Source organism: Fusarium odoratissimum, assembly GCF_000260195.1.
Source record: "Fusarium odoratissimum NRRL 54006 unplaced genomic scaffold supercont1.11, whole genome shotgun sequence".
Lineage (NCBI taxonomy): Eukaryota > Fungi > Ascomycota > Sordariomycetes > Hypocreales > Nectriaceae > Fusarium > Fusarium odoratissimum.
Genome location: NW_022158697.1, coordinates 455,068 through 475,802, shown reverse-complemented (window position 1 = coordinate 475,802; position 20,735 = coordinate 455,068). Strand labels below are relative to the sequence as shown.

At 48.5% G+C, this 20,735-nt stretch overlaps 10 protein-coding genes across 12 annotated transcripts; 7 read left to right on the top strand and 3 right to left on the bottom strand.

Moving 5' to 3' along the window:
• Window positions 1-20: 20 nt before the first annotated feature.
• Window positions 21-1,167, top strand: FOIG_07611 (uncharacterized protein; the record flags this gene model as incomplete). Its single annotated transcript, XM_031207195.1, has 2 exons — window positions 21-166; window positions 411-1,167. 2 exons carry the CDS (start codon window positions 21-23, stop codon window positions 1,165-1,167), a joined length of 903 nt encoding a protein of 300 aa, XP_031062728.1.
• Window positions 1,168-1,888: 721 nt separating this feature from the next.
• FOIG_07610 (uncharacterized protein) lies at window positions 1,889-3,349 on the top strand. Its single transcript, XM_031207194.1, has one exon. The coding sequence runs from the start codon at window positions 1,927-1,929 to the stop codon at window positions 3,334-3,336; it is 1,410 nt and encodes a 469-aa protein (XP_031062727.1). The 5' UTR covers window positions 1,889-1,926; the 3' UTR covers window positions 3,337-3,349.
• Window positions 3,350-3,605: 256 nt separating this feature from the next.
• On the top strand, window positions 3,606-4,663 carry FOIG_07609 (uncharacterized protein). The gene is made up of 2 exons (XM_031207193.1): window positions 3,606-4,026; window positions 4,078-4,663. The coding sequence occupies exons 1-2, from the start codon at window positions 3,765-3,767 to the stop codon at window positions 4,530-4,532; spliced, it is 717 nt and encodes a 238-aa protein (XP_031062726.1). The 5' UTR covers window positions 3,606-3,764; the 3' UTR covers window positions 4,533-4,663.
• Window positions 4,664-5,352: 689 nt separating this feature from the next.
• FOIG_07608 (uncharacterized protein) lies at window positions 5,353-5,677 on the top strand (the record flags this gene model as incomplete). Its single annotated transcript, XM_031207192.1, has 2 exons — window positions 5,353-5,497; window positions 5,520-5,677. 2 exons carry the CDS (start codon window positions 5,353-5,355, stop codon window positions 5,675-5,677), a joined length of 303 nt encoding a protein of 100 aa, XP_031062725.1.
• A 290-nt stretch (window positions 5,678-5,967) lies between these two features.
• Window positions 5,968-7,599, bottom strand: FOIG_07607 (glucose N-acetyltransferase 1). The gene is made up of 3 exons (XM_031207191.1): window positions 6,824-7,599; window positions 6,182-6,774; window positions 5,968-6,128 (listed from the first exon to the last, which is right to left on the bottom strand). Exons 1-3 carry the CDS (start codon window positions 7,464-7,466, stop codon window positions 6,060-6,062), a joined length of 1,305 nt encoding a protein of 434 aa, XP_031062724.1. The 5' UTR covers window positions 7,467-7,599; the 3' UTR covers window positions 5,968-6,059.
• An 848-nt stretch (window positions 7,600-8,447) lies between these two features.
• FOIG_07606 (uncharacterized protein) lies at window positions 8,448-9,006 on the bottom strand (the record flags this gene model as incomplete). The annotated part of the gene is made up of 2 exons (XM_031207190.1): window positions 8,448-8,725; window positions 8,862-9,006. 2 exons carry the CDS (start codon window positions 9,004-9,006, stop codon window positions 8,448-8,450), a joined length of 423 nt encoding a protein of 140 aa, XP_031062723.1.
• Window positions 9,007-12,551: 3,545 nt separating this feature from the next.
• FOIG_07605 (uncharacterized protein) lies at window positions 12,552-14,741 on the top strand. Its single transcript, XM_031207189.1, has 5 exons — window positions 12,552-13,279; window positions 13,327-13,381; window positions 13,428-13,487; window positions 13,535-14,063; window positions 14,111-14,741. The coding sequence occupies exons 1-5, from the start codon at window positions 12,678-12,680 to the stop codon at window positions 14,605-14,607; spliced, it is 1,743 nt and encodes a 580-aa protein (XP_031062722.1). The 5' UTR covers window positions 12,552-12,677; the 3' UTR covers window positions 14,608-14,741.
• A 252-nt stretch (window positions 14,742-14,993) lies between these two features.
• On the top strand, window positions 14,994-16,838 carry FOIG_07604 (chitinase). The gene is made up of 3 exons (XM_031207188.1): window positions 14,994-15,422; window positions 15,472-15,573; window positions 15,624-16,838. Exons 1-3 carry the CDS (start codon window positions 15,373-15,375, stop codon window positions 16,669-16,671), a joined length of 1,200 nt encoding a protein of 399 aa, XP_031062721.1. The 5' UTR covers window positions 14,994-15,372; the 3' UTR covers window positions 16,672-16,838.
• Window positions 16,839-16,889: 51 nt separating this feature from the next.
• Window positions 16,890-19,261, top strand: FOIG_07603 (uncharacterized protein). The gene is made up of 3 exons (XM_031207187.1): window positions 16,890-17,211; window positions 17,272-18,394; window positions 18,445-19,261. Exons 1-3 carry the CDS (start codon window positions 17,042-17,044, stop codon window positions 18,685-18,687), a joined length of 1,536 nt encoding a protein of 511 aa, XP_031062720.1. The 5' UTR covers window positions 16,890-17,041; the 3' UTR covers window positions 18,688-19,261.
• Window positions 19,233-20,639, bottom strand: FOIG_07602 (ubiquitin-40S ribosomal protein S27a). 3 transcript variants are annotated; one of them, XM_031207185.1, is made up of 3 exons: window positions 20,528-20,639; window positions 19,886-20,272; window positions 19,233-19,830 (listed from the first exon to the last, which is right to left on the bottom strand). In XM_031207185.1, the coding sequence occupies exons 2-3, from the start codon at window positions 20,261-20,263 to the stop codon at window positions 19,744-19,746; spliced, it is 465 nt and encodes a 154-aa protein (XP_031062718.1). In that variant the 5' UTR covers window positions 20,264-20,272; window positions 20,528-20,639; the 3' UTR covers window positions 19,233-19,743. The 3 variants fall into 3 exon arrangements, with proteins under 3 accessions (XP_031062718.1, XP_031062719.1, XP_031062717.1); XM_031207186.1 differs by having other exon boundaries at window positions 19,886-20,268; XM_031207184.1 differs by having other exon boundaries at window positions 19,886-20,639.
• Window positions 20,640-20,735: the final 96 nt, after the last annotated feature.

Sequence of the window (20,735 nt, the reverse complement as noted above, 5' to 3'; positions counted from 1 at the left end):
GGCATTGCGTAGCAGCCATGATGGTGGTGATATCATGGCTCGAGACCCATGTGACTGCGCGCCAGGCGCGTCTCAACGCGTCTTCCCAGTCCAGTGGGGCATCTATCACTTTCACTGTTTTCTCTCCTCAGCAAGCCTCAACCTCGAAGTCAAGGCCGCATCTATTGTTTATTTATTAGTCCCTTTCTTTCGTTCTTTCCCAAGTCGTCTCCATTGTACATAAAATTCCCTTCTCCTGCGGACATTCCATACGCATTGGCAGTGCGACGTGTTTACGTGCATCACCACGCGACAGCAACACGGATTAGGATTCATGTTGGGCAGCATGACATTTAATTGAAGGGCAAACCCCCATAATGTATGATCCTCGAGCTTTGATCGTACCAAGGGAAATGTACTGACTCAATCAGGTGTGCAAGTCCAGCGCCATCGGTACCGCGATCGCGCGTCAAACCATTACGAACATATGGGAAACGAAGCATTCGGGACGACTCACCGAAAGAGCCAAACACCAAGAAACGAAGGGTATCAACAGAAGTAACAGCTTCTGAACCAGCATCCAAAGGCACAGACACGGCGCCGCTGGAGAAGGTCACGGAAGAGGCGAAGAACACACTTGAATCGACAACAACGAACAAACCCACTACCGAGCCAGTCAAGAAGGGATCAATCTTGAACTTCTTCAAACCTGTACCTCCATCGTCTACAGTTACCTCCAGCCCAAAGAGTGACGAGCCTCAACCCGAAACCACACCCCCATCCTCACCACCGCAACCACCAAAGATAGAATTGCGAAAGAAACCACGCCTACTACGCTTCCGCGGCACATCAACACCATTACTAGACGACGAGAACACAGGAGATGATACACAAGGCGAGGACACAGAAGCCGAAGACTCCGGCACCAAATCCGCTCGACCAACTGCTCGGGAGAACTCTTTACAGCGTGAATCGAGCACAAGCGATATAAAACCAGGAAAGAGGGGGAAAGCAAAGACACCGACAGTACAAACGACACTGAACTTATCGTCACAAGCAGCGTTTTCGGAGTGTAAGGTGTGTAATACTGTGTGGAATCCGCTGTATCCGGATGATGTGAAGTTTCATACGAAGCAGCACGCGGCTGTTTTGAGGGCGAAGAAAAAAGAGAAGGAGAGTGAATTATAGAACTTGATACCCATTTATGAATGATGAATTGCATTAGAATCGAAGCTTTGTGTTAGTGTGATTGGATCTGTTGACAATGGAGCGCTGTGGTTAGTTCGGGTTCATTTGAAGATGGTAGATCCCTGCTACGGACGGGTAGGGCTGAGCCAACATGCGACGTAGATCACCGTCACTTCAAAGAAAACGGGAGAATACTTGGGACTATAATATCCAGTGATCAAAACAATCGAGATTTGAGGCTAATTCAGGATAACTTTATCAGCTTAGCAGGCTCCTCAAAACGTCTATTTCCGGTTCTTGATGCAAGGATTTCAAGTCTAAAGCGTTATCTTGAAACCTTCACAATGCACTTATGCTTAAAAAGCCACAACATAGCCTTAAATCTGACGACGCATAACGGTGAGTCAATGTCACGGATCCTGGTTCATAGCCCACATCACGGCGATGCGTGGCTGTGCTGATGATGAAATATATACAAATGCGTCAGCCCAGCCTGTAATCTCATTCTCTACAATAATCTGAGCCAGTTACTAAAATCATGCCAAGAAAAGCAGGGAATGGGTGCATTACATGTCGGTAAGTCTTGGTATTTCGTGGTAGCGTGAGGGTTTGACTAATAAGAGCAGCATTCGTCGAGTAAAATGCGACTTGGCGAAACCTTCGTGTCAAAGATGCTTAAATTCTAAACGTCAATGCGATGGATATCTACCTGAGGACTCAACGGTTACACGACGTCAACTTGCAGAGGCAGCTCGGCAAATGTCAGTGATTGGACCGATCTCACAAGCTTTATCTCAGTATCCACGGGATAGAAGTCGTTCAGCGACGCCGACGAATCTAACGCTGTTCGATGTATTTCGTACATTAACTGCTCCATCGACTGCATCGTTTATACCATCGCAATTCTGGACAAGGGAGTTACTCCAGCTGGCGCATTCTGAACCAGCAGTATGGCACGCTACCCTTGCTCTGGGGGCGCTTCATCAACGACATGAGCTGTTCTGGCAAGGTCATGGATATCACAGCGGTGAGAAACTATGGTCGCAGGCAAATGAGAACTATGGCCGTGCGATAACGTGTGCTCGAGATGTGAAGGATCCAACACAACTGCTTGCATTGAGTCTTGCGCTTTTATCAGTTACAAACATGATGGGTCGATGGTCCGAAAGTCAAGTTCACATCATGGCTGGCCATCGGTTGCTAAGTCAAGCAGGACATAGTTCCGAGACGTCGGGTGCCGCAGAGATATTGACGAGGTTGGACTTGATGGCCATGACATTCTCTGATTCATCAGCGCCGTATCCTTATAAGCTGGCGCCGAGAACGGTGTGGATTGACGAGTACATGAAGACCGCAGAGATAGAGAGCTATGGCCAGGCTGGGAATGCGTTGTTTGGAATGATGAGAAGACTCATGATGTTGTCTGAGACGACGGTAGCAGGAGATGAAGAGGGTGCAGCAAAAGACCTCGCGATGCTGCATCTCACAATGAAGGATCTTAGCTCTTGGGAGTACAAGATGGCCCAGTTCGAGAAGAAGCATCCAAACCCCCACGACGAAACAGGCGCCGTGTCCATCAGGTTGTACCACACCATGTTACGCATGTTCCTATCAGGAGGCGCTTTCGGCCCAGAAACACGATGGGACAGATTCCTAGGCCACTACGAACGCATCCTCACACTCGCAGAAACACTCTGGTCCAACACACCACCATCCCAAGTCCAATCCCCCCTCTCCCTAGAATCAGGCTTCATCGTTCCCGCCTTCATGGTCGCCCAGCGCTGTCGCCATCCCTGGCTCCGACGCCGCGCAATTAGTTTTCTCTACAAGATCAAGCGACAAGAAGGGATGTGGCACAGCGACGGTGCGGCAGCAGTGGGCCAACGAATAATGGAAATTGAAGGACAGAAGTACTTTGATAGCGATTTAGCTTCTCCGTTAGAAGCTATGGAAGATGTTCCTTGGGAGGCGTGGGCGGAGACGGAGGATATTCCTGCGAGGACGAGCTGGGCGGGTATAGAGAGGGTTCCTGAGATGATGAGAATGAGAGAGACGTTGGTTATGGTGGATGCAGTTGAGAAGAGGGTTGAGTTATCGCTTATAATGAGTTCAGGCGATGATATCGGGAGTTTTGGAGAAGTGAAATCCGAGACTGTGGTGTTTGGATAAGAAGATGAGCCAGTAGTAATCACAACAGCGTACATCGATTTTCGTATTCGAGTGACGCGTTCGTATTCGCATCTGAAATACCCAAGATCACCAAACGGACCCCGAGATTCCCGCTTCCCATTTATTTTTCCGATATTATTCAGGATTGGCCAATGGGAGAGTTTGGAGATAATCCTTCTGTCGTGGGGATGGAAATGGTTCGATGGCGGATCTTGAGTTTCCGATGTGCCAAGCGGGTAAACGGTGTAAGATGTTTGGGTGGAGGAAGGAACAAGGCTGTGGTGAATCAGTTTGAGTAAATTGCAGACTGAGTTGATTGGAGTATTTAAAAGAGGCGTACTCAGCTTCGTCTTACAAACAACAATAAACATTTCAGCTGCTCGCACTTCCACTTTGACTTCACTTCTTGCGCAGCAGACACAGACACAATGGACACTCTCATCGAAAGCGTCAACGCAACAGCGAAAATCCCCCTTCACCCATTCTGGCCATTGAACGCAGCCCTTCCTCAATATGCCGCCAACACGCTATCCTCTCGCGCTCTCGTAGCATCCTTCGTCGTCGGCGCAAGTGCCATTCTCGGAGTAACACTGTCCTTGATCCAACAATCTCGTCGAAAACCATCAAAGACGGAGATATTCATGACACTGTGGTTTGCTCTCTGCGGATGCATCCATTTGTTCTTCGAGGGTATGCACTCCCCCTTCTAATATCGGGTTGGTAGTGGTGCTAATGGATCAGGTTACTACGTCGTCAATTTCGTCGACATCTCCAACAGACAATTCCTCTTCGCCCAGCTCTGGAAAGAATACTCCCTCTCAGACTCACGCTACCTCACTCAAGACTCCTTCCTCGTCCCCATGGAAGCCATAACCGCCTTCCTCTGGGGTCCAATGTCGTTCTTTTGCGCATGGAGCATCGTCAAGCAACATCCCCTCCGACACCCTATCCAGCTGATCATCAGCGTTGGTCAACTCTACGGCGATTTGTTGTACTTTGGTACTTGCTACTTCAACGATATCGTTCATAGCATTGTGTACTGTCGCCCGGAGCAGTTTTACTTTTACATGTATTATGTTTTCTGTAATGCGATTTGGATTGTTATTCCGACGGTTTGTGTGGTTCATAGTGTTGTTCAGACGAAGAGGGCTTTTGCGAAGGTTCAGGAGGTTGAGAGGGTGAAGAAGGGAATGTAAATGGAGGATAGTGATGGAGGAGAAGGGTGACGGACAAGTTGATACTGGGCTGCGGAGGATGAAGTAGCAATAGTAAAAGTCACTCCTTTTCACTTCAACATAATTGATTAAATCCCGTTTCTCTTCTCACACCTTACATACATTAGTCGAAAGTGGCATACCAACAGGTATGATCAAATCGCTTCCGCGACCCTGATTAGAGTAAGTTACCTTCGCTTTTGCCCGGCCCCTTCTCAATCCCCTTCTCCCAACCGCCACTTTCACCTTCACCCTCATCATCCCCTTTCTGCTCAAGCTTATCCGCATCTACAATCCCCCTCTTATTCTGGGTTTGATTTCTCGCATCATCAAGATCCCTATTCCTCTTTATCTCTTCCTCAACATGCCTATGAGACCTCTCAACATCCTGCCAGTTACTCACAAGCTACTCCTCCTCTGCCCTGCCAATCTAGCTCCTTCTTCCCCAGCCCCGAGAGCTTCAGTCATTGAGCCTGGCAATCTGAACCTTCTGCCCATATGCGTTTTTCGTAATGTAGTAGCGTTTCTTAGCCCATTCTATGAGCTTCTCTGTGCTACCCTTGAGAAAGGTTCACTCGAAAATCACAGTAGACTACCTACCAGAGAAAAGTAAACAAGCCATGTAGATAATTAGGTGATCAAGTACAACGAAATAGCATACAAGGAATGATTCTTAGTCAGTGATTCCGGGCATCGCTTTCGTCTCAAACACTGGCTTACCACTATCTTTCCATTCACAATACTGCACACTTAATCACTACAACAACAACAACAACAACACTCACAGGCATTCTGAACTGCAATGACACCTGTTGCGCAGTTCGCCAGCAGCTTTACCGACCGGATAATCCTATCCTTGTCCCCTTCTGTCTTCTTTGTAGAGGGGGAGTCCAAGCCCAATCCCGAGAAGGACAGTGGTGCCGATGATTACTCTGGCCATCAAGCTTGTAGGAATGCTCATCGTCCAAGGCCTCACTTTCACCATCGGGTTCGAAAGCCAGACTCGCGATGTGTTCAACAGGGAGTTCACCGGCTGCAAGAAGAGCCGTGGCGGGCTGTCCATCAGCATTAACTTTAGTCCCAACTCCAGCACCAAGCATAGTGAGACTCACTCACACAACTCATGAGCGAGGTGTTTTGGCTGTTGCCCCTGTGGCGAAGCCTGCTTGTGCTACACCTTTTGCTCTTATTGGTGACAATGGTGCTTATCCTTGGAGGCGGAAACACTTTCTTGGTTTAGTGGTGCCTGAAGTTGAGGACGTCTTTTCGATCTTGTCACTGATTAGAAGTAAATCCTTTAGTCATGTTATGGGATTGAAAGTACAGTATTGGTGTTGGCCTTCTCCCGCTTGTATGTTCAAGCACGATGCTATCATGACCAGCACCACTCATAAAGATCAGTTGTAAAATGTCAATACCATTCATAATACTCATTTTTATTCCTTTTTGCGACTCATAAATCACCTTCAACCTTGAGCATCCCGGCTATCTCTATATGTACATGAACCGTCACATAGTCCTCCTCTCCATTCTCTTCCAATGTATCCATTTCTGCGTTCCAAACGACTCACAAACTCTCTGCAACTTGTCAGTAAACCCAGTTCAAAAAACCCACAAACACCAAAACTTACCTCTCTGTTATCCTTGAAGTCCGTATAAAACCCATTCCAGATCTCCCTCTCCGCACAGGTCGTCTCATTCGTAGCACAATCCGGCTGATTCTGCAGTCTCACTTCGGGATCGTTAATCCACGGCTTGGGAACAGGCCAGTCCGAAAAATGCACAAACTTGGCCTCGTTCAGCACAGCATTCGGATCCCACTGCTCCCTCTCACTACCAAGATACGCTGAATGGTCTTTGGCTCTAAACTCCGCCGTGAGCATATCGTATTTCCTGTGAGGCAAGACAAGAGCGCTGTCAAGATATAAACTGTTAACAATCTCCATGTCGTAGTCGTTTGGCCCTATGCTGTTCATCTTTTGGACGATGCGCTCGAATTCAACCTCGTCGGGTTGGATTAGCATTATTTGGGAGGAGAGGATCTTCTTGGGTGGGTTGTCGTTGTAGAGCCAGTATGCGCGGGGCATTGCGACGGGACAGGGGGGGAGTTCGAAGAGTTCGTCCATGTGTTGGAGGACCGTGCTGTCTGAGTCGAGGGAGAGGACGCGCTCATATTGGGTTTGGTTGAAGGCGAGGAGTTTGGTGAAGGAATCTGCCCATGTTTCTAATAGAGTTAGGGAACAACGTGAAGTTGGACATTGTGATGAACGTACCGTCTTGTCCATCGCGGTGCTGGATCTCAATGGGTTGAAGAGTGACATTATACTCATCTCTTGCCCTGATTAGAAGCTTTCCACCATGCGAGCTTGAGTACGCGGCCTCTGGGTCAAGCATCTCCTGCGGATACATCAAGAGTCTATCCACCTTGCTTCCCAACCGATGCAACGCCTCAAATATCATGACCGAGTTGCAAAGGTAGTCCTCATTTGTCACATACTGAATGTAAGCGAATCTAGACCAGTCGCCACCATCATCAACGGTCTCGTTCTCATACTTCCCACCACTCATCTCCTGAAGATCCTCCTCGTCCCAATCCGCCTCATCTTCAATGTTAACAAAAGGAAGAACCTCATCGTCATCAACAAAGTCTCCAATCTCGCCCTTATTTTCAAGATCTTCGATATACGCTACTGAGGTTTGACGAGGCGTTGGGACGGCAGTCGTGTCGAATGTCGAGGTGTAATCTTCTTCTTCTTCAACAACATCCAAGGAGTGATTATTCCATCTCCCAGGATCGGATGCAACTGCGTTGGAAAAGGGGGAGAGCTTAATGAGGAAGTAGAAGCATATCGTGACGATGGTGACGGGTGGTAAGATCCTGCAGAATCGCGACATGAGTGTAGACGCTACACCCATCTTGTGTACCTGGCTCCGCGACAACGCGAGAATTAAATTGTATAAGATTACTCGCAATAGCTAAGAAGGAAGAATAATTGAGGTCAAGACATTTTTGCCCTCGTGGACAGGAAATAGGGACTTGAGGCAAGGGAGGGAAAGAGCCAAATATCAAGGGATTAGGTTGGATGAATACAACCCTTTGCAAGGCTGATGTGAAACCATGTCTCACAGTCAACTAATCAACATCCTTTCTGTAGATCAATGGTATTTAGAGACATGAGATATTTAATTGATGTGGTTTGTCGTATTGGACACCATGCCAGATATTCGTATGTCTCAGAACGCCAAAAGAAATGAAAGAAAGGGAGACCCCAGAAAAGGGACTCGATAGCGCGGGGCTTCATTCCACATAGAAAGGGGTCCAAGTTTACACTCCTCGGAGAGCAACAAAACGTAGGACTTTAGAGGATAATACTAAAATAAACTTAGTAAAGAGTCCCTAAGCTTGGGCTAGGTTTACCTAAATATTTTTATAGCTTAGGGATAGAATCCTAAGGCTTTTTGCCTCCTCTAGACACTCTCCCTGAGAAGAGAGACCAGAATTATGTAGGAATAAGTTTAGGTGCGTCGCATTTTGCTTGACCCATGGCGCACGAAGAAATCCCCCATGGCGATACTTGAACTAAGTCGTAGAAACGCAATTTTGAACGTGTGATTGAATCAATCACCGCACTTATAAGGTGCATAATATCTGCAGGTCTCATTGAACAATTGATGGCTGTCAATGCGCAGTTCCAAACCGGCACGAGATGTAGACATTTCCTGGGATGACTCAAAGGCGCTCAATTGATCTCTGGCATCTGTAATGGATCTTTGTCATATAATATACCGATTTTTTCCTCCTTCCTTCTTAAATGACAAATTATTTTCTTCTACAGTTCTATCTTATGTGTTCTCACGATAACCTCTCTCCTGACCTCGCACCCACAGTACTCTCACTCACAAGATGGAGTCGTTGACTTCATCGTGGAACTCTCCGACCATGAATCGGGCTGAGGTATATGCGACTAGCATTCGATATACCATAGCTACAAATGCATTCTCGATTCCCTCGAGAGTGATGATTGCTTCGGAAAGGTAGCTGAGGGTGCTGCTCATCTCAGTACGAAGACGATGATTGGTGATGGGAGTGATGAAAGCTCTATCAACAGTCGATACGTACATAGTCGTCTCACCGTTGGAGGCTAAATCGACTGTCGAAGCAAGATGACCTTGAGCTATCGCGAAGGGTCAATATCCGAAACCTTGGTGTCGTTCGTAGGTACAACAGTGATGTTCTTATCACGGCCGTTAACAGTGACGTTTAATTGAGTAGGTTCAACGTCAACTCTGTATTCCGTACTGCCCAAGTACTTCCAAAACCCTCCAGATGCGAAACCAGTATACTTCTCTCAGGCGTGATGGAAATACTGGGGTCTTTGAAGTGCGCAACTCCCATCGCCACGATAGCATTCCCGTCACTCAAGTCAATGTAGGTCGATAACTTGGAAGCTGGCATCGCCTAATCCTGGGGCAAATCCAACTTTGTAGGATTGACCGATGCAGCTGTACCCTGTTCTGTCCAGCCTTTCGTGAGTGCGAGTGAAGTTATAAAAGGGCGGCGCTGAAGCCGCTCCAGCGGAAAGGCCTCACATCATTTGAATGCCCTCAAGGGGTAATAAAACTTCTGACTTGAAATCAGCATGCCAAAATTAACTGGTCTAAGTGCCTGCTAAATTATACTAAGTTATATTAAATTCACGTAAGTATTTTTATCACTTAGGATAAAGGTGCTAAGTTTTCTTGCCTCCTCTAGAATGCCCCCCGAGTAGGTGAACTGACCAAGGACAATGTATTTTATAGGCCATATTGGTCGAAGTTCTAAAGCATAATCTTCAATTTATGTGATATTATTCCAAGTCAGAATCTGAACACGATCTTGAATGTACTCACATGTCTTAATAGGAGTCATAACCACAGTCCAAACAAAACTCAGAACCATTGCATTGACACCTACACAAAGAGATTCAACGGAACTATATAACCAGCTATTAAATCTCAGTCAATGCGTGGAATTGTCGTATCCTCGCACTCTCTCATCTGATCAAGACTCATACTCTTCGTTCAGACGTTTTCGCTCACCAAAACTAATAAGTCGACAAACAGTAACAATTTGGAAACTCAGGCATTGATTGGGGATGATTTGAACGGTAAATTGAACTTACGGGCGATTGTCTTCAACGAATTTGGGGAATGAGCCTGAGAAGGGTGTTCCATTGATGGAGGCATAACAGAGGTGGCGTTGGGTGAAGTAATGCGTTGCGAATTAAGCAGCATGTATGATGCTGGCATTTTCTGCAGCGGGACGGTGCAGGCGCTTATTTCGTGTGGGAGGGACGGGAAGGATTGACAAGCAGAATAGTGAGGGTGTTGGAAGTGGGTGGATATTGATGATCCGGCTTTGGAGAAACGGCCGGGCAGCACTGTTTAGAGTGCATTGAGTTCAAAGCCAACGTTGAGCTCGATTGCCGAACATCCATGATTAGGAGTAAGGAGGATGTGAACAGTGGGCCAATTACCCTCTATTTTGACACTTGCACTCTGCTCATATCTCCGAATGCTATCTCGTCTTCTTTGTCGTATTCTCAATCTCCATGTCTGATTTCGGTTATCGTAGTTGGCTCGGAAGTCGCCCAGATCCCGAACCTGGAGTAATCCACTTGATGCCCCAACCTCGACATCATAGGATGAGAGGATGTAGGGTCACTTGACTTGGCCTGTGAACCTAAACGAGGTAAGAAACCTAAACTTATGGCCTCTATCCTAAGTGATGAAAAGCTTTAGGTAAATTTAGGATAGATTTAGTGAGCCTTAAGACTAGTTTCCTGGGTCCCAGAGAAATCGCCTTGCTCCCACACGTGAACATATATGAGCATTTCTTCGCTTGTGTTCCTGATATTGAATTGAACTGCCTTATTTTGCTTGATCAGATTGCTGTGATACCTCAGGCCTTGATTGAAGAAGAGCTCCTGTTTCATTTCGGTACGATCAAGTCCATGATATTTCCCATTCCAAGGTGATCAGGTTCTTGAGTGGAACTTCATATCTCTTCTCATCAGCTCTCTTACCATCCATCGATGACTTTACCAGTGGTTGGACTGGTGGCCTTGAATCCCTCCAGTCAGTTCAAGATCAGTTCTAGTCCATAGTACGGAGAAAGCAGAAGGCCGGCCGGATCTCAAAGTTACATGCTTCTTTAGAGAACTGCCCTTCTCTGGGGTCAGAAGAGTCACCTCCAAGGATCCGGCTACCCTCGAAAGTTACAACGCGACCAGCATCCACACCAACCATAGCAACATGGCCAAGTTTGGCCTTGTGGACGCCAGCTATTTCCGTGCAGCGCCGTGAGGTGCCAAGGCGCTCAGGCACTTACAACAAAACCGAGCCGCGCCTAGCTGCCTTGTGTCCCTACTCCGCTGGGCCGATGCTCAAGGCCTCAAGTCTCCTCCTCCTCTCCTGCACCATCGATCTCTTCACCGAATCACTCCTCCGATCAGAAGAGGATTCAGCGCAACCTGGAACAACTGCGCGCAGTGATTATGACCGGGCCAGATACTATTAAACAACGCCGCGCGCAGCCTGAGAACCCAAACGGCGCAAAGCAGCCTATGGCCAATCTATCACCCATAACACGGAACATCACGCGGCACGATATTTCCGAGTGGCGGCAAGACAACAAGTATATCTTCGCCGGCTATTGCCCATTAGAAGAAGATTATTTGCAAGTTATCAAAAGTCTCACCTTCTTTCATAATAAGACCTGCAATATATATACCTATTTAATCGGCGCTATACTGCTACCACTCTTTGCGACCGCCATTCTCCAAACCATATATAGGCCACAGCACATCAACATCATAAGAACCGATTTTACTATATTCACTATCTTCTTCTATTTTGGTGAGAGCTGTCTAATTTTCAGCGCTATATGTTATCTTATCAGAAGTCATTTATATGAGGTAGAATAGTTCTAGCACCAGATAGAGTTACTAGGGATTATTATTATTACTATTGGCACCTTTATTCCTGGGATCTACTATATATTTAACTGCAAACTATTTCTGCAGAGAATTCATTAGACTATTATTTATTACCTAGGCCACTTAGATATACCCTCTGCTGTAAGAGGTAATAAGTCTTCGAAGCATACTAACCAGGTCGTTAGGTTATATTTTGCAGATCTGCCATAGCAGCTCTCATCTCCATACCTAAGTTCAGGATGTTATAATAGCAGAAGGTCAGGATCGGCGCCTATGTAATGCTTGGTGTGTCTGCTTTTATCCCCTTACTATACGGCATATAGGTCTATAGGCTAGAATATATGCTTAAGTACTTGGGCATGAAATGGTACCTTTCGAGCTCCTTCTATACGGAGGGGGCTGCGGCCTTTATGCAGTATGAACATCTTGTTTTCCCTTCCCCCGGCCTTTCTATATTGAGGGAGCCATCTCTGACCTAGGAGTGTAGTTCTAAGTCCCTAAGCGCTTTACACTAGGCTATTTTGATATCTGGTTTAGCTTACATTAGGTCTTCTATATATCGATTTTATGCGCCATATATGTGCATATGATTGCATTAACGCAGGCTTTCACAGCGTGTTATACTTTGGATATATGCCACATTTACTCTGTTCATCAAGCTAGGGGCAAAGGTTATAAGGGCCGGGGATCAGGATCAAGCAAGAAGATGCGCGTGGCATGCTTCCGTTCCCATATGTTCTATCGCAATTACGGGGCCAAGCTGGTCAGATGGGAGTCACATATTAGGAATTTAGTTGCCAGTCAACTAACGGGATCTAAAGGAACACTTCAATCTCTCATAAGATTCTACTATATAAACTGGTTAAATTGAGTAGTGCCTGTGGGTCTGAGCCAGCGCGTTTATTTGACCAATGGTGCTATTCAGCACACGTTAGATCTTTAATGCCTTTAGTAGTTAGTCGGAATTACAGGGCCCAGCACGACATAACCTCCAGACCCTGCAGGGGCCACACTCCCTAAACCACAGCCACACCGACGTCACTCCTCGTTCCACCAAACCATCTTACATGATACCCAACGATAAGAAACCCAAACAAACAGAACAAACTTTGTCAACAAAAAAGACTCGCCCGTCGGGGTTGGAGCAACCATGTTGTCAAGGTTTTTCAACCGCTCGTATGCCGCAGCCATGTCGTCCCGCGGAGAGTACCAACCCCTCCCAAACAATGATGAACCAGAAAACAACACCATGGAGGGACAAGGTGTCAGAGCTGAGAACTATCGCGATGCAGCGGCTATGTTGCTCATCAAAATGGGTCGTTCGCCGGATGAGCAGATCACCATTTCGCCAGCTGACGACGCCCGGATTCTACGGCGTATTGACATTGCGTTACTGCCCCTCATGCTCTCAGTGTACTTCCTCCAAGCTTTAGACAAAGCAACGTTATCATACGCCTCAATATTCGGCCTTATCGAAGACACCAACCTCGAAGGCGATCAATACTCATGGCTCGGAAGTATTGTGTATCTCGCGCAATTAATAATGCAACCACCGCTCGCCCTCGCGCTAGTCAAGTTACCCATCGGAAAACTCACGAGCGCTATGGTGTTGGCGTGGGGAGTCACGCTTGTTCTGATGACTTGGGCGAGCAATTTCAAGACATTGATGGTTGCAAGGTTCTTTCTGGGTGCGTTTGAAGCTAGTATTGGACCGAGCTTTATTGCGATTACGCAGATGTGGTGGAGGAGAAGGTATGTCTGGTGGGTTGATGGTGTGAGATGTTACTAATGTTTTGAAGAGAGCAGACGTTGAGAATTGGATCGTGGTATTGTATGAATGGGTTGACGTGGGTGGTGAGTGTGATGTTCTTCATTGATAGCCCGAGCTAATGCTTCACAGCTCGGGAGTCTCATTACTTATGGACTCGCACGTATTGATTCCAAGATGAAGCCCTATCAGGTATACCAAACTCACTCTTTTCCATGTCGCTGTACTTACACCAGTAGATCATCTTTCTCTTCTTCGGCGCAATCACAGTAGGAGTGTCCTTCGTCATGTTCTTCTGGATGCCCGATTCACCCACCGAAGCCAAGTTTCTCACCGACGAAGACAAGATCATTGCAATCGAGCGTCTTCGCAATAACCAAATGGGTGTCATGTCTCGCGAGTGGAGAATTTCTCATGTTGTTGAGACTTTGAAGGACCTCAAGACATGGTGCTGGGTTGCCATGATCTTTTGCATCTCCGTACCTTCAAATGGCATCTCGACTTTCGGGCCTTTGATCATCAAGTCATTTGTGTCGGATCCCTTTGAGACGATGTTATTCAACGTCCCTGTTGGTGTTTCGCACATCATCGCTGTGTCGGCGAGTGCTTATGTCGCCATGAAGTGGAAGCTCAAGGGCCCGGTCATCGTTATGCTGTGTATCCCTCCCATCGTTGGATGCGCCATTCTCTTACACTTTGCGCATAATCTTGAGAACAAGGGGGTTTTGCTGGCTGGCTATTTCTGCTTGTGCACATACACTGGTATCAGTGAGTATCTCCTCATCTCTTGTCACGCTTCACCTAACAGCATTCAGCACCCTTGATTTACTCATGGTCATCACAAAACACAGCCGGCGACACAAAGCGCAAGTCCACATCAGCACTCATCTTCATCAGCGCCTCAGCCGGCAACATTATCGGTCCTCTACTCTACTCTCCCGATGAAGCACCAGCTTACACCCGCGGTCTTCGCGCGAACCTCGCACTCTACATCATCGTTATCGCTCTCGTGGTACTCACTTCTCTGCACCTCACTCGACTGAACCGCCTTCACAGCCAGCGCAGAGTCGCGCTTGGAAAGAGTGCCGTGCTTGTCGATCGAAGTCTGGAGACGGCGGAAGAGGCGGAGAGGATAGAGCATATGGAGAGATCATTGCGTGGAGGGGTACTGCGTGAGGCGGAAGAGAATGAGGATGATAGGGTTACTGAGTCGGGAGATTTTGAAAGGGATAGAGCGGATCGGAAGGATGAAGATAAAGGCTTTGGTGACATCACGGATTTGGAGAATGAGGATTTCTTGTTTGTGTTTTGATACCCTGGCACAGGAATATTCAATGACGTTGCGACTGTTCACATAGAGATACAAAGATTCAGCATCAAAATTTCCATCTTTCTTCAACAATCCGAAGGCAACGATACTGAAGTATTTGCGCTATTCTCAGACTGATCCGCCAAGCTGCCAATGCCGTTCAGTCCCGTCGTCTGGTGCGTTGTCTAGCTCATGCATTTACCCCAGCTGCCTGGGCTTAAGGAGCATAAAAAAGCTTGGGATCTTCAGCAAAGACGCCAAAAGTAATTCGTCAGATATTGCCACATATTACCCCTGTAGCTGCCTCAGTATTTTAGTCGCTTAGCGTCGATTTCTTACCCCTCCAGCCAGGGACGCAGCATTGCCACGATTGTAGCACCGCCACTCTTGGCCGCTCAGACCCCAAAGCAAGTCAAGCCGCAGATGACGACGCAAAACATGGATTGGAAGTTGGACATGAAGAGCTGAAACTGGTCAGTGAATTGCTGAGTAAGAGGCTTGGATGCCTCCACGTTTCTTATATCTGACTATTTGTTTGCTACACCTTCAAGACCTACTCAATTCACTTCGTTATTCACTTGTTCTTTGAAGCTGAAGTGATTCCCCACCTTCGGCCCCTCCAAGTGCCCCTCCATCATCACGGATATTCCACAGAGACAACGAGCTGGGCATTGTACCTGGTCAAGTGTCCTTCTTATAACCTCCCTTCTCATTGTATTGATCGCAGTATTTCTATCGAATACCTTTACGTCTATTACTTCAGTCAAAATGGGTGGTGGTCCTGAAGGTTTCCGCACCGTCGCTTACTTTGTCAACTGGTATGAAACTACCCTGTATCGAGACATTGAACTCAGCTAACGAGAACAGGGCCATTTATGCCCGACAGCATCGTCCTCAAGATCTTCCCGTAGAGAACCTCACACATGTTCTCTACTCATTCGCCAACGTCCGCAGCGACTCTGGCGAAGTGTAAGTCACACCCAACTCTCATCTCAATGCAGCCCAGCTAACATCATCAGCCATCTCACCGACTCATGGGCCGATACTGACATTCACTGGGATGGCGACTCCTGGAATGACCAAGGCACCAACTTATACGGCTGCATGAAGCAGCTCAACCTTCTCAAGCGTCGTAACCGCAACCTCAAGGTTCTTCTCAGCGTTGGAGGATGGACCTACAGCAGCAACTTCAAGGCTCCTGCCAGCACACCCCAAGGACGCGATACCTTCGCCAAGAGCTGCGTTGACCTTCTCAAGAACCTCGGATTTGACGGTATCGACATTGATTGGGAGTACCCTCAGAACGCAGATGAGGCTAGAGATTACGTTGAGCTGCTTGCTGCGGTTCGACGTGAGATGGATGCATATGCCCAGACTTTGAGCCAGCCTTATCATTTCGAACTGACCGTTGCTTGTCCCGCTGGCGCGACAAACTTCCAGAAGCTCGATATTCGTGGAATGGATCGATATCTTGATTTCTGGAATCTGATGGCCTACGATTATGCTGGGTCTTGGGACTCTGTTGCTGGCCACCAGGCGAACTTGTACCCATCTCCCGACAACCCCCAATCAACACCCTTCTCTACGTCCGCCGCCATCGACTTCTACGTTCGCAGCGGCGTATCCCCCGGGAAAATCGTTCTCGGCATGCCCCTCTACGGCCGAGCTTTCGAGAACACCGACGGTCCAGGCCGCCCCTACCAAGGCGTAGGTGGAGGAACCTGGGAAGCTGGTGTCCACGACTACAAGAAACTTCCCCTCGAGGGTGCTACAGAGTATGGGGACAGAGGATGCTGCGCAAGCTACTGCTACAACCCCCAGACACGAACCATGGTCACATACGACACGCCGCGAGTTGCCTGGGACAAGGCGGAGTATGTCAAGAAGTGGAAGCTCGGAGGTGCAATGTGGTGGGAGAGCAGTGCGGACAAGACTGGTGAACAAAGTCTGATCACGACTGTTGTGAATGGGTTTGGTGGACCGGGTGCACTTATGAGGCAGGATAATTGCATTGAGTATCCTGCGAGCAAGTATGATAACTTGCGAAATGGATTCCCAGACAATTGAGGCGAAGTGGATTTGGTGGGTCAAGGAGTAAGATGAGCGTTGAGATAGGTTGACGCTTCCACTCTTGGGAGAAACATAAGTAAATGAACAGTATGAATAAATCACGGCCTCAACAAGAATGAACCAAGACACAATATTGAGTTCACGAATACTTTTGCATGCTTCATCTCATAAAGTCTCATCGAATCGATGCCGGCTAGATCCATCCACGTGACCACTCACTAGCCACACCAGCCTCAACTGGTCCGTGCGCAAGCTGCCAGAAAATTTCCACCTGGAAAAAAAGTGTGAAAATCTTAAGCCTCGAGCCATCACCAAACCATTCGACGCGGAATCATTCCCAATTGCGGCACCGGCAGGGAACGACAAGATGTCGCACATCGACTACGCTCTATACGAATCCCCCGTGGGCTATGCCCTCTTCAAGGTGGTGCATCAGCAGGATGCGGTGGGCCTGAAATTGAAGGAGACTCAGGCCGCCGTCAACGACCTCGCCAAGTTCGGCAAGATGGTCAAGCTGGCCAACTTCAGCCCTTTCAGGTATTTCCAACTCGGATGTGCGATGCTGATGGACGCGCGATAACTGACACTTCAAAAAAGGGGTCACGTCGAGGCTCTTGAGAACATTAACCTCGTTACTGAGGGTATCGTCTCGGACTACCTCAAGTCTGTCCTCGAACTCAACCTTCCCCAGACAAGCGGCAAGAAGACCAAGGTCGTTCTCGGTGTTTCCGAGAAGAACCTTGCTGGCGCGATCAAGGGCCTCTTCCCCGGCCTCGAGTGCGAGACTGCCGATACCTCTGACATTGTCGGCGACGTTATTCGCGGTATCCGACTCCACGCCGACAAGCTTCTCGGTGGACTCAAGTACGGCGACGTCGAGAAGGCCGGTCTGGGTATGGGTCACGCCTACTCCCGTGCCAAGGTCAAGTTCAGCGTCACCCGCAACGACAACCACATCATCCAGGCCAGCGCGACCATCGACTTCCAGGACAAGGGCGTCAACCAGTTCTTCATGCGCGTTCGCGAGTGGTACGGATGGCACTTCCCTGAGCTGATCAAGATTGTCTCCGACAACTACACCTACTGCAAGCTTGTTCTGGCCATTGGCGACAAGAAGAGCTTGAACGATGACAAGCTTCACGACATTGCTGCCCTCGTTGGTGAGGATGGTGAGAAGGCTCAGGCCATCATTGACGCCGCCAAGGTCTCCATGGGTCTCGACATCTCTGCTGCTGATCTCGAGATTGTCCACGGCTTCGCTGAGGCTGTTGTCAAGCAGGCCGACAACCGCAAGTCCACCTCCGCCTACCTCGAGAAGAAGATGTCCGACATCGCCCCCAACCTGCAGACTCTCATTGGCACTCCCGTTGCCGCCCGCCTCATCTCTCACGCTGGTTCTCTGACCAACCTCTCCAAGTACCCTGCCTCTACTCTCCAGATCCTCGGTGCCGAGAAGGCTCTTTTCCGTGCTCTCAAGACCAAGAGCAACACCCCCAAGTACGGTCTCATCTACCACAGCAGCTTCATTGGCAAGGCTGGTCCCAAGAACAAGGGTCGCATTTCTCGATACCTCGCCAACAAGTGCAGTATGGCCAGCCGCATCGACAACTTCTCCGAGGAGCCCTCAACCCGCTTCGGTGAGGCTCTCAAGCAGCAGGTCGAGGACCGATTAGAGTTCTACGCCACTGGCAAGAAGCCCGCCAAGAACACCGATGTCATGGTATGTGTATTCTGAAGCGCAATCACTGATCAATGCTAACTATTCTACAGAAGGGTGTTATGGACCTCCTCGACGACGGTGATAATGCTGGCTCCGACGAGGAGATGGCTGACGCTCCTGAGCCCGAGACCAAGAAGTCCAAGAAGGAGAAGAAGGAGAAGAAGGAAAAGAAAGAGAAGAAGGAGAAGAAGGAGAAGCGCAAGAGGGATGAGGAGGAAGCCGACGCCGTGAAGGAAGACGGCGAGAAGAAAAAGAAGAAGAAGAGAAAGTCCAAGGCTGCGGATGACGAGTAGAGCTCTTCCTATTGTTTGAGAGCGTCTGGTTTATGCTGTCGCCTCGGCAGAGCGTTCCAGGAACACGGATAATGGGAGATGCATCTTCAGTCATGATAGACGTTGCGCAAGGGTAGTCGGACTCTGGTCAACGTCTCCCGCCCAGCAAAATCTCCTCGCGCGGAGTCTCACACGACTCGCTCCAACAGAAGCACCGCCCTGTCTCAGGGCGGCGAAAGCGATGGATGGCGCGGGAGACTTGCTTCCAGGGCCCTTGCGCAATTGTTTGAGGAGTTTTTGTAGGATCTTGATCTCTGGCTTATGGCTTTTGGGCGTTTGAGGGCATTTGGCTTGATTGTAAAAGACTGTTTTTCACTACGAGGGAAAACTCATACCCTTTGTTTACAAAAACATGCAAATTCACTGAAGACTACGTTTATCGTGATTGGGACTGTGAATGTAGGCCATGGACAGCTGTGAGTGTACGCTGTCATGGTGTGGATGAAGACACAATGGTTGATGGTGTACAAGACAGACTCAATAGCAACTGAATGAGTGACATTTTATGGTAGCTAACGTATGCTATCTGAGACCTTCTGCTGTGCTCTCCAGCCATCCATGTCTGATTTATTGGTGTTGAGGACATGCCCCACCAGGGCAAACGAGGCTCTGGCGGGATGAAAAATTCACCAGTGGACACCAAGAAATTCATGCGAGGCTGCGAAATTCAACTGATAAGGACTGATAAGAATGATCGATTACGAGGGTCTTGGCAATTTTGCAATGAGTTTGGGGTGTTGTAGAGCAGGCCTCGATGGAGGCGCACAAAGGGCATCCCAGACGGCGAATTTTGGTGCAGCTTTAAGTGGCAAATGATCATGTCAAACAGAGACATCCATACACAGGGAAAGTCACAGGGGAGAACGGCTGTGTGATTTAACAAGTTTGTCGTCTCAATCAAGCATGCATTATCTCAGAAACCGGATGTGCTTTATGCTACAAAAGCCCGTCAACGCCCATTTTTGGCACCCAATCCGATCCGTCATCAATCCCAATTCAAGTCCCTTGGTCATGCATTTATTGCTTGTCGAAGACGTAGGTGAGGTGGCAGCGACCACAGTACTGGCGGTCCTGCATGGCAGCCATGAAGACACCAGCGCCGCACTAGAGAGTCAGTTAGTCTCAAATGATCAAACCAACAGAGATGCAGGGAACTTACGGTGTCGCTGGGGCACTCGCGTCGAAGTCGCTCGATCTTACCATCGGAGTCGACCTTGTAGTACTTGAGGACAGCCAGCTTGGTCTTCTTGCGCTTGTGCTTGATCTTCTTGGGGGTGGTGTAGACCTTCTTCTTGCGCTTCTTGGCCATACCACCACGGAGGCGGAGGACCAGGTGGAGGGTGGACTCCTTCTGGATGTTGTAGTCGCTCAGGGTGCGTCCATCCTCGAGCTGCTTGCCAGCAAAGATGAGTCGCTGCTGGTCAGGGGGGATGCCCTCCTTGTCCTGGATCTTGGACTTGACGTTGTCGATGGTGTCGGAAGACTCCACCTCAAGGGTGATCGTCTTCCCCGTGAGGGTCTTGACGAAAATCTGCATCTTGCCTAACTGAGACGGTTAGAATCCAGGTTCTCCCAAGTATGAAGCACAAATGTCCGGCTGCGTCGGGCGGAGTGTTGTCTCGTTTTTGTGCGATGACTCTAGTTTTCCTCGAAGATGAACGAAAAGAGGCTCAAGGTCGAAAAAAGCGTCGAGCATGCGCGCAGAGAGAATTGCGATTCGAAATAACAAAAGAGCAATCCTCAAGTGAAAGGCAATGAAGCCCTCACAGAGACGGGTATTTGCAGCATCTTTCAGACGTACCTCGACAATAAAAACTATTGCCTTCCTAAGCAATCCTCAGATGGTGCGAATTGGGGTTGAAGAAGATCGACTTTTGGTGGAGGGCAGCGCCCGTTCAGAAATTACAACCAGCCCATCCAGTGGGGTCGGTCACATGATTCAGGGTTTTCACTTTTTTGCGGTCACTCAGCACGCCCCTCGTCCAACTGGTGCGGTGGATCCGCTGACC

Excerpts from the sequence above, each read along its gene's own strand:
- FOIG_07602 (XM_031207184.1), bottom strand. The coding sequence starts at position 20,263 with ATGCAGATTTTCGTCAAGACCCTCACGGGGAAGACGATCACCCTTGAG. Across the intron at positions 19,831-19,885 it reads GCGAGTGCCCCAGCGACACC|TGCGGCGCTGGTGTCTTCAT; the intron begins GTAAGTTCCCTG and ends CTGACTCTCTAG.
- FOIG_07605 (XM_031207189.1), top strand. The coding sequence starts at position 12,678 with ATGTTGTCAAGGTTTTTCAACCGCTCGTATGCCGCAGCCATGTCGTCC. Across the intron at positions 13,488-13,534 it reads CCAAGATGAAGCCCTATCAG|ATCATCTTTCTCTTCTTCGG; the intron begins GTATACCAAACT and ends TTACACCAGTAG. Across the intron at positions 14,064-14,110 it reads GTGCACATACACTGGTATCA|CACCCTTGATTTACTCATGG; the intron begins GTGAGTATCTCC and ends AACAGCATTCAG.
- FOIG_07603 (XM_031207187.1), top strand. The coding sequence starts at position 17,042 with ATGTCGCACATCGACTACGCTCTATACGAATCCCCCGTGGGCTATGCC. Across the intron at positions 17,212-17,271 it reads GCCAACTTCAGCCCTTTCAG|GGGTCACGTCGAGGCTCTTG; the intron begins GTATTTCCAACT and ends ACTTCAAAAAAG. Across the intron at positions 18,395-18,444 it reads CCAAGAACACCGATGTCATG|AAGGGTGTTATGGACCTCCT; the intron begins GTATGTGTATTC and ends ACTATTCTACAG.
- FOIG_07610 (XM_031207194.1), top strand. The coding sequence starts at position 1,927 with ATGTCAGTGATTGGACCGATCTCACAAGCTTTATCTCAGTATCCACGG.
- FOIG_07609 (XM_031207193.1), top strand. The coding sequence starts at position 3,765 with ATGGACACTCTCATCGAAAGCGTCAACGCAACAGCGAAAATCCCCCTT. Across the intron at positions 4,027-4,077 it reads CATCCATTTGTTCTTCGAGG|GTTACTACGTCGTCAATTTC; the intron begins GTATGCACTCCC and ends CTAATGGATCAG.
- FOIG_07604 (XM_031207188.1), top strand. The coding sequence starts at position 15,373 with ATGGGTGGTGGTCCTGAAGGTTTCCGCACCGTCGCTTACTTTGTCAAC. Across the intron at positions 15,423-15,471 it reads GTCGCTTACTTTGTCAACTG|GGCCATTTATGCCCGACAGC; the intron begins GTATGAAACTAC and ends TAACGAGAACAG. Across the intron at positions 15,574-15,623 it reads CGCAGCGACTCTGGCGAAGT|CCATCTCACCGACTCATGGG; the intron begins GTAAGTCACACC and ends TAACATCATCAG.
- FOIG_07607 (XM_031207191.1), bottom strand. The coding sequence starts at position 7,466 with ATGGGTGTAGCGTCTACACTCATGTCGCGATTCTGCAGGATCTTACCA. Across the intron at positions 6,775-6,823 it reads GCACCGCGATGGACAAGACG|AAACATGGGCAGATTCCTTC; the intron begins GTACGTTCATCA and ends TAACTCTATTAG. Across the intron at positions 6,129-6,181 it reads ACTTCAAGGATAACAGAGAG|AGAGTTTGTGAGTCGTTTGG; the intron begins GTAAGTTTTGGT and ends GACAAGTTGCAG.